We start from the raw sequence: 10848 nt of genomic DNA, 5'->3' as shown, positions 1-10848 counted from the left end.
GACAGGGCTGTAGTGGAGCAGGTTATTCCATTATTCCATTTGTAATTGATATGATGCTCGAACGTCTTACTGGATTTCAATAACTTTACTATTTATGTATTAAAAATTATTCTTAACACTTAAAAATTCCTCATAATGTATCATTTCTTTCCTGTTTTTAGAAGTTCATTGCAGTGTTCATGATAAAATGTTTCTGCATGGCAATCATTTGAGTCACAGTTTTGGTAATTGATTAAGCATTAAAAGCATCGTTGTTGTTGAGTAAAAAACACTGTGTGTTTGAGTGAGAGGGAAAGAGAGAGCGAGAGATAGTAATGACATCGTAAAATAAGTCATTTAGCTCAACCAGTGTTTTTAATGTTAAAAAACAGCATTATTTTGTACCAGAAATGCAGAGACGCTCAGTCTATAAGAGAAAAATACATTTTTTGTTAAATTTGATTTGGTTTTCATTTGTCTTAGAGAAGTTGTAGTTGACAATCATTCAACATGAGGGATTGTCCAGCTAAGATGTATTATACTGTAATTGTTTTACTCTTTGATGTTGAATACTTGAGACCATGAACATATTCATGTTTTACTCTTCTTTGCTTTAAATAACAGTCAAAATATTTGTATATTTTTATTTTTATTCTCCCCAAATTATTATATATATTTTTTTAGGAGGTAAATTTTAACAGACAAAATGTGAAACTTTTTTGGGGCGACAAACACTGAATATGCATAGGGAACATACAAAAGTGTTGCAAAATTAATATTTTTCCGCTTAATTTTTGAAAATCTTATTCATCAATGACCCATACAGTATACCGCCCAGCCTTCATCTATAATTGTGCATTTCATAGATATCATTTCTTATCTTGGGTTTTACATGTTTGCCCCTAAATCCAATCCAGTACACACACCATGAATTAAATACCTAAATAAACACATGTATTATCAGACTGCCAGCGGAAAGGTAGGACATTAGTTTTCCAACGTTGTTTCACAGAAAGAAGGCATTGTGGGGATTTTCAGTGGACTTCACCAAGGTACTGTTGTGACGGAGTCCCTCCTCCTCTGTTCTGTTGTGACGGAGTCCCTCCTCCTCTGTTCTGTTGTGACGGAGTCAAGCCTCCTCTGTTCTGTTGTGACGGAGTCCCTCCTCCTCTGTTCTGTTGTGACGGAGTCCCTCCTCCTCTGTTCTGTTGTGACGGAGTCCCTCCTCCTCTGTTCTGTTGTGACGGAGTCCCTCCTCCTCTGTTCTGTTGTGACGGAGTCCCTCCTCCTCTGTTCTGTTGTGACGGAGTCCCTCCTCCTCTGTTCTGTTGTGACGGAGTCCCTCCTCCTCTGTTCTGTTGTGACGGAGTCCCTCCTCCTCTGTTCTGTTGTGACGGAGTCCCTCCTCCTCTGTTCTGTTGTGACGGAGTCCCTCCTCTGTTCTGTTGTGACGGAGTCCCTCCTCCTCTGTTCTGGTGTGACGGAGTCCCTCCTCCTCTGTTCTGTTGTGACGGAGTCCCTCCTCCTCTGTTCTGTTGTGACGGAGTCCCTCCTCCTCTGTTCTGTTGTGACGGAGTCCCTCCTCCTCTGTTCTGGTGTTAGTAGAACTACTACGTAGCCTAGATCTCTGTCGCCGGGTAGATTTAACATCCCAAGGCGTGTCCAGTCCTGATTGGCTTTCATCCTGCTGTGCATGTCCACCATCTAGAGTGTGTGACCGTGGTCGTCCCCTGTGTTCACGGTTCTGTTGGGTGACGTCTCCTATCCCGCTCACACTCTTAGACCTTGAGGTCTTTCTGGTTGTTGTCCCTGACATAGGTTCACATTGGTTTTCTCCTACAAGGTGGTTCTCAGTCTGGCAGTTCTCTCTAGCCCCATTCACTCTAGTCAATACTCTGCCATTCTGCTCTTTGGGAGCAGATTGCACCAATAGTCCTTTGATCGTGTAGTCAACCCCTTCACCGTTGTACCTGTTGGTAGGATGAGCTCCATCCCAAGGCTCCAGGTTCTGCTTCCCTGGACGAGGACTACCCCCAGAAGAGCGTGGGCTGACGAAGCCTACAAAGTCCCCAGTGGAGCTGAAGTGGAGATCCTGGACAGGCTTCCTAAGTGGGCGTCCCGGTCTGTCCTCTCTATCTGAACCACTGGTTCCCTCTCCCAGGCTCTCTGTCCCTTCCTGCTGTTCTGGGGAGCCTGGGGACGGCAGGTTAGCTGGGGGCTGGTGTGTGGCGTCCCTGACTGGAGTCTGATCTCTGGAGCGTCCCCTCTCCTCTACCCGGCCTGGCCCAGTACCTCTAGAGGGCAGAGGAGCAGCCTGGAAGTCTCCTGCCGTGTGGGCTGGGGCTGGCGGGGTGGGGCGGACGGCCTGGTGGCACATGGGGCAAGTCTCCTGGACGTAGAGCCACTTACGAAGGCAGTTTCCATGGAAGAAATGTCCGCAGTACATCAGCACGGCTGAGCTCATTTCCTGCAGAGGAAGAGATGTGTTTATTACTCAAATGAACTAAGAAGAACTAACCAAACTCAAAACCCTCTCCAAGCTTTAACAGAAACATCTTTAACCAACTCTCTGAACCAGGGCTGTTCTGCTGCCCCAGATAAGACGACAACAGAAAAAAGACGTCTAAAATACGTATTTTCCGAACGTTGAAATCAGGTTCATTTTTGGTTCTGAATGAAAGTTGAACAGACGTAATTTATAGAAGTCTATGTTTGAGGCAAATCAAGGCTGGTTCCTGACCGGACTAAATCGCAACCAAACATAGACATGGAAGTCGCCGTAGAAATCAAGGGAAGTCTAAACAGGACAACAACAAAAAAGACGTCGGTGCTTTCTGAGCTACAGCCTACAGTGTTGACTGAAAAATACATTTTAGGAATGTCCATCTATGGGTTAAGGCCAACCTTTGGTAAAAATACGTCCAAAATACGGCCGTGCTTACTGGGGTGCACCCGTACATGTGGTAGACCCGTACATGTGGTAGACCCGTACATGTGGCAGGCCCGTACATGTGGCAGGCCCGTACATGTGGCAGGCCCGTACATGTGGCAGGCCCATACATGTGGTAGGCCCATACATGTGGTAGACCCGTACATGTGGTAGACCCGTACATGTGGTAGACCCGTACATGTGGTAGACCCACCATTTGTTAAACAGGCCGTTACATTGACTTTATTAGTCCTGTTTCCTGTGACTAATCATTTTGGAAATTTAAGCTCTGAACGTCCGCTACATAACTTCATCAGGAGTTATCCTGTGCCTGTTTACAATAAGAATCGATGTGTTTACAAAAGCAGGAAATACAGAAGCATTTTCTTTTTCACTGTGATCAGCTTCCATACTGCCCATTCCATACTGCCCATTCTATACTGCCCATTCCATACTGCCCATTCCATACTGCCCATTCCATACTGCCCATTCCATACTGCCCATTCCATACTGCCCATTCCATACTGCCCATTCTATACTGCCCATTCCATACTGCCCATTCCATACTGCCCATTCCATACTGCCCATTCCATACTGCCCATTCCATACTGCCCATTCCATACTGCCCATTCCATACTGCCCATTCCATACTGCCCATTCTATACTGCCCATTCCATACTGCCCATTCCATACTGCCCATTCCATACTGCCCATTCCATACTGCCCATTCCATACTGCCCATTCCATACTGCCCATTCCATACTGCCCATTCCATACTGCCCATTCCATACTGCCCATTCCATACTGCCCATTCCATACTGCCCATTCTATACTGCCCATTCCATACTGCCCATTCCATACTGCCCATTCCATACTGCCCATTCCATACTGCCCATTCCATACTGCCCATTCCATACTGCCCATTCCATACTGCCCATTCCATACTGTCCATTCCATACTGCCCATTCCATACTGCCCATTCCATACTGCCCATTCCATACTGCCCATTCTATACTGCCCATTCCATACTGCCCATTCCATACTGCCCATTCCATACTGCCCATTCCATACTGCCCATTCCATACTGCCCATTCCATACTGCCCATTCCATACTGCCCATTCCATACTGCCCATTATATACTGCCCATTCCATACTGCCCATTCCATACTGCCCATTCCATACTGCCCATTCTATACTGCCCATTCCATACTGCCCATTCCATACTGCCCATTCCATACTGCCCATTCCATACTGCCCATTCCATACTGCCCATTCCATACAGCCCATTCCATACAGCCCATTCTATACTGCCCATTCCATACTGCCCATTCCATACTGCCCATTCTATACTGCCCATTCCATACTGCCCATTCCATACTGTCCATTCCATACTGCCCATTCCATACTGCCCATTCCATACTGCCCATTCTATACTGCCCATTCCATACTGCCCATTCCATACTGCCCATTCCACTTTGACCTGTCCTGTTTGTTGACATGTCAGGCCATTTGTTTATTTGATTGAGCACCATTTAGGTTAGGCTATTCGACCGGGAGAAACCTCGCAGGATGTAAAAAGTGTCATTACATCATTACATTGTCATCCATTCTATTTCCAGGTCTGAAAGCTACAGAAAATGACCACCTACTGTTTCTACCATGTCCTCTATCTGCGACATGATTTACATTAGATTATTATTGTGCCCCGAAGGACGGTGGCGGAGCGTCGCGGCGACGCATCTCTCCAACAGCACCCTGGGAATGGACAAGATAAATATTGTGCTTGAGCACTGCTGCTCATAGGGTGACATCAGCGCTCACCCTAAAAAATAAAAAACATATTCCACACGGCTTCATTGATTTTTGAGCAGAATTATTGTGAGGATTTATGTGCTGTTGGAGGAGCGTGTTGGTCAGTTTAGCTCGGGAAAACCCTTGTCAATCTAATGAGTGGTCCCTGCTCTGAAGAGAAAAGTAACAAGTTAAACTATTTGGTTTAAATCTGGCTTATAAATTCTCTTGTTTTTTTACGGGGAGGAGAAATCATGCATTGAGTTGATGGTGAATTTATTGGGCTTATTAAGGTGACCAGTATAGACACCATCCTCTGACCAATGAGGTCACCATGACCCTGACTGACCCGGAAGCAGATGGCCATGACCAAACATGGATAGAGATGTTTTTTTTTGAACATCTTGGCCATGTTCTGTTATAACTCCACTGTTATAACTCCAGAGGACTGGCCACCCCTCATAGCCTGGTTCCTCTCTAGGTTTATAATCTCCACCCGGCACAGCCAGAAGAGGACTGGCCACCCCTCATAGCCTGGTTCCTCTCTACCCGGCACAGCCAGAAGAGGACTGGCCACCACTCATAGCCTGGTTCCTCTCTACCCGGCACAGCCAGAAGAGGACTGGCCACCCCTCATAGCCTGGTTCCTCTCTACCCGGCACAGCCAGAAGAGGACTGGCCACCACTCATAGCCTGGTTCCTCTCTACCCGGCACAGCCAGAAGAGGACTGGCCACCCCTCATAGCCTGGTTCCTCTCTAGGTTTATAATCTCTACCCGGCACAGCCAGAAGAGGACTGGCCACCCCTCATAGCCTGGTTCCTCTCTAGGTTTCTTCCTAGGTTTTGGCCTTTCTAGGGAGTTTTTCCTAGCCACCGTGCTTCTACACCTGCATTGCTTGCTGTTTGGGGTTTTAGGCTGGGTTTCTGTACAGCACTTTGAGATATCAGCTGATGTACAAAGGACTATATAAATACATTTGATTTGATTTTCAAATAGCACCCTATCCCATTTTTAAGTGCACTACTTTTAACCAAGGCCCATATAGAGAATAGGGAGGACACATCATAGAGCGTTTTACGACTGACTGACCTGGAAGCAAATGGCACAAACGTCGTTGTGTTGCTGCAGCTGATTGGCCGTGGCCCGGGGGAGGGAGTTGATCTTCTTGGCTGCTTCCTGTCTAAGCAGGAAGCTCCTCCAGCCGGTCTGGGCTCTGAGCCACACGTTGAAGTAGCAGTGTATGATGATGATTGAGGCGCCCATCCAGCTCCACTCCCCAAACAGAGATTCCCAGGTCCCGTAGGCCACCACGCAGAGAGCCACAACGAACTCCAGCACGCGGCAGACTGGGAGTCACATTTGAGTCATTTAGCAGACTCTCTTACCCAGAGGGCCTTTACATTCTGTAGCTCGGTACAACACCCACATCTCAGTCACAGGAAGTGAAACTTTACACAATAAAGCAGCTATTAGCAAAGTCAGAGCCAGTATAACAAAGACAAGTGTTAGGACAGGTCAAACAGGACAGGTACAGGACAGGTACAACAGGACACTACAGGACAGGTACAACAGGAGGGTACAGGACAGGACACTACAGGACAGGTACTACAGGACACTACAGGACAGGTACTACAGGACAGGTGAGGACAGGACACTATAGGACAGGTAAGTACAGGAGAGGACAGGACACTACAGGACAGGTAAGTACAGGACAGGTGACTACAGGACAGGAGAGTACAGGACAGGTGAATACAGGACAGGTAAGTACAGGAGGGTACAGGACAGGAGAGTACAGGACAGGAGAGTACAGGACAGGAGGGTACAGGACAGGAGAGTACAGGACAGGTGACTACAGGACAGGTGACTACAGGACAGGAGAGTACAGGACAGGAGGGTACAGGACAGGAGAATACAAGACAGGAGGGTACAGGACAGGTGGTTACAGGACAGGAGGGTACAGGACAGGTGGGTACAGGACAGGAGGGTACAGGACAGGAGGGTACAGGACAGGTGGTTACAGGACAGGAGGGTACAGGACAGGTGGGTACAGGACAGGAGGGTACAGGACAGGTGCCTACAGGACAGGAGAGTACAGGACAGGAGAGTACAGGACAGGAGGGTACAGGACAGGTGGGTACAGGACAGGAGACTACAGGACAGGAGACTACAGGACAGGTGAGTACAGGACAGGAGTGTACAGGACATGAGACTCCCTGACAGGAGGGTACAGGACAGGAGTGTACTGGACAGGTGGGTACAGGACAGGTGGGTACAGGACAGGTGACTACAGGACAGGTAAGTGCAGGAGGGTACATGACAGGTGACTACAGGACAGGTGACTACAGGACAGGTAAGTGCAGGAGGGTACAGGACAGGTGAGTACAGGACAGGTGACTACAGGACAGGTGACTACAGGACAGGTAAGTGCAGGAGGGTACAGGACAGGTGAGTACAGGACAGGTGACTACAGGACAGGTGACTACAGGACAGGAGGGTACAGGACAGGTGACTACAGGACAGGAGGGTACAGGACAGGTGACTACAGGACAGGTGGGTACAGGACAGGTGACTATAGGACAGGTGACTACAGGACAGGTGGGTACAGGACAGGAGGGTACAGGACAGGTGGGTACAGGACAGGAGGGTACAGGACAGGAGGGTACAGGACAGGGGGGTACAGGACAGGGGACTACAGGACAGGAGGGTACAGGACAGGTGGGTACAGGACAGGTGACTACAGGACAGGAGGGTACAGGACAGGTGACTACAGGACAGGTGACTACAGGACAGGAGTGTACAGGACAGGAGACTACAGGACAGTAGTGTACAGGACAGGAGACTACAGGACAGGTGGGTACAGGACAGGTGGGTACAGGACAGGAGTGTACTGGACAGGTGGGTACAGGACAGGTGGGTACAGGACAGGTGACTACAGAACAGGTGGGTACAGGACAGGAGACTACAGGACAGGAGGGTACAGGACAGGAGTGTGTTGGACAGGTGGGTACAGGACAGGTGGGTACAGGACAGGAGTGTACTGGACAGGTGGGTACAGGACAGGTGGGTACAGGACAGGTGACTACAGAACAGGTGGGTACAGGACAGGAGACTACAGGACAGGTGGGTACAGGACAGGAGTGTACTGGACAGGTGGGTACAGGACAGGTGGGTACAGGACAGGTGTGTACAGGACAGGAGTGTACTGGACAGGTGGGTACAGGACAGGTGGGTACAGGACAGGTGACTACAGAACAGGTGGGTACAGGACAGGTAAGTGCAGGAGGGTACATGACAGGTGACTACAGGACAGGTGACTACAGGACAGGTGACTACAGGACAGGTGGGTACAGGACAGGTAAGTGCAGGCGGGTACAGGACAGGTGAGTACAGGACAGGTGACTACAGGACAGGTGACTACAGGACAGGTAAGTGCAGGAGGGTACAGGACAGGTGAGTACAGGACAGGTGCGTACAGGACAGGTGACTACAGGACAGGTGAGTACAGGACAGGAGGGTACAGGACAGGTGACTACAGGACAGGAGGGTACAGGACAGGTGCCTACAGGACAGGTAGGTACAGGACAGGTGGGTACAGGACAGGTGACTATAGGACAGGTCACTATAGGACAGGTGACTACAGGACAGGAGGGTACAGGACAGGTGGGTACAGGACAAGAGGGTACAGGACAGGAGGGTAAAGGACAGGTGACTACAGGACAGGTGGGTACAGGACAGGTGGGTACAGGACAGGTGGGTACAGGACAGGTGGGTACAGGACAGGTGACTACAGGACAGGTGGGTACAGGACAGGTGGGTACAGGACAGGTGGGTACAGGACAGGTGGGTACAGGACAGGTGGGTACAGGACAGGTGGGTACAGGACAGGTGACTACAGGACAGGTGACTACAGGACAGGTGGGTACAGGACAGGTGACTATAGGACAGGTCACTATAGGACAGGTGACTACAGGACAGGTGGATACAGGACAGGAGGGTACAGGACAGGTGGGTACAGGACAGGTGGGTACAGGACAGGTGGGTACAGGACAGGTGACTACAGGACAGGTGGGTACAGGACAGGTGGGTACAGGACAGGTGACTACAGGACAGGTATTTTGTGTTACCTGCATTGACCCAATAGATGATCTCATCCAGGCTGTCGATAGGGTCACGACAGGACAGCTCAACCATGAAGAGGGAGTAGATCAGCAAGGTTCCTGTCACCTAGGAGACCAGCCAACAACAACAAAAAGTCTAGCATTCATTTCTCGACTGAGAAAAAGGCGGTTTACTTCAGAGAAAAGGAGCCAGTTAAGAGATGACTCCTACAGGTATGTGAGTCTTACCTGCAGAGAGGTGAGCATGCAGCTGGAGACCAGGATGAGGAGCCAGAAGTCCATGTGGAAGAACTGGGAGATTTTATATGCCATGTATCCTGGCAACACCAGCAGGACCAGACACATACTGACACCTCTGAAGTGTTTCCATAGACTCCTACAGGGAGAGAGAGAGGTAGAGAGAGAGAGAGAGAGGTACAGGGAGAGAGAGGTAGAGAAAGAGAGAGGTAGAGAAAGAGAGGTAGAGAGAGAGAGGTAGAGAGAAAGAGAGGTAGAGAGAAAGAGAGAGAAAGAGAGAGAGAGAGGTAGAGAGAAAGAGGTAGAGAGAGAGAGAGGTAGAGAGAGAGAGAGAGGTAGAGAGAAAGAGAGGTAGAGAGAAAGAGAGGTAGAGAGAAAGAGAGAGAGAGAGGTAGAGAGAAAGAGAGGTAGAGAGAGAGAGAGAGAGGTAGAGAGAAAGAGAGGTAGAGAGAAAGAGAGGTAGAGAGAGAGAGAGGTAGAGAAAGAGAGAGAAAGAGAGGTAGAGAGAAAGAGAGAGGTAGAGAGAGAGAGAGGTAGAGAGAGAGAGAGGTACAGAGAGAGAGAGAGAGAGGTAGAGAGAAAGAGAGAGAGAGAGAGAGAGGTAGAGAGAGAGAGAGGTACAGAGAGAGAGAGGTAGAGAGAAAGAGAGGTAGAGAGAGGTAGAGAGAGAGAGGTAGAGAGAAAGAGAGGTAGAGAGAAAGAGAGGTAGAGAGAAAAAGAGAGAGAGAGAGAGAGAGAGAGAAGAGAGAGAGGTAGAGAGAGAAGAGAAGGGCAGAGAGAACAGAGAGAGAGAGAGGTCTCTTACAGAACTAGAGAGAGAGAGGAAGGGCATCACTGGTCTCTTACCATAACTACAGAGAGAGAGGAAGAGGAAGGGCATCACTGGTCTCTTACCATAACTACAGAGAGAGAGAAGGGCATCACTGGAAGAGATCACTGGTCTCTTACCATAACTACAGAGAGAGAGAAGGCAGGTCTCTACAGACCATAACTACAGAGAGGAGGAGGGCATCACTGGTCTCTTACCATAACTACAGAGAGAGAGGAAGGGCATCACTGGTCTCTTACCATAACTACAGAGAGAGAGGAAGGGCATCACTGGTCTCTTACCATAACTACAGAGAGAGGGCATCACTGGTCTCTTACCATAACTACAGAGAGAGAGAAGGGCATCACTGGTCTCTTACCATAACTACAGAGAGAGAGGAAGGGCATCACTGGTCTCTTACCATAACTACAGAGAGAGAGGAAGGGCATCACTGGTCTCTTACCATAACTACAGAGAGAGAGAAGGGCATCACTGGTCTCTTACCATAACTACAGAGAGAGAGGAAGGGCATCACTGGTCTCTTACCATAACTACAGAGAGAGGAAGGGCATCACTGGTCTCTTACCATAACTACAGAGAGAGATCACTGGTCTCTTACCATAACTACAGAGAGAGAGGGAAGGGCATCACTGGTCTCTTACCATAACTACAGAGAGAGAGGAAGGGCATCACTGGTCTCTTAACTACATAACTACAGACCATAACTACAGAGAGAGGAAGGGCATCACTGGTCTCTTACCATAACTACAGAGAGAGAGGAAGGGCATCACTGGTCTCTTACCATAACTACAGAGAGGAAGGGCAGGGCATCACTGGTCTCTTACCATAACTACAGAGAGAGAGATCACTGAAGGGCATCACTGGTCTCTTACCATAACTACAGAGAGAGAGGAAGGGCATCACTGGTCTCTTACCATAACTACAGAGAGAGAGGAAGGGCATCACTGGTCTCTTACCATAAC

The 10848-nt window shown here is 49.0% G+C and overlaps 1 protein-coding gene across 1 annotated transcript; it reads right to left on the bottom strand.

The window, feature by feature from the left end:
* Window positions 1–331: 331 nt before the first annotated feature.
* LOC135534503 (uncharacterized) lies at window positions 332–9292 on the bottom strand. Its single transcript, XM_064961465.1, has 4 exons — window positions 9049–9292; window positions 8827–8926; window positions 5792–6048; window positions 332–2446 (listed from the first exon to the last, which is right to left on the bottom strand). Exons 1-4 carry the CDS (start codon window positions 9163–9165, stop codon window positions 1109–1111), a joined length of 1812 nt encoding a protein of 603 aa, XP_064817537.1. The 5' UTR covers window positions 9166–9292; the 3' UTR covers window positions 332–1108.
* Window positions 9293–10848: the final 1556 nt, after the last annotated feature.

The sequence above is a fragment of the Oncorhynchus masou genome, unplaced genomic scaffold (genome assembly GCF_036934945.1).
Source record: "Oncorhynchus masou masou isolate Uvic2021 unplaced genomic scaffold, UVic_Omas_1.1 unplaced_scaffold_3492, whole genome shotgun sequence".
Classification (NCBI taxonomy): domain Eukaryota; kingdom Metazoa; phylum Chordata; class Actinopteri; order Salmoniformes; family Salmonidae; genus Oncorhynchus; species Oncorhynchus masou.
Note: the sequence above shows the minus strand (reverse complement) of the source record. Positions and strands in the feature narration are given on the sequence as shown.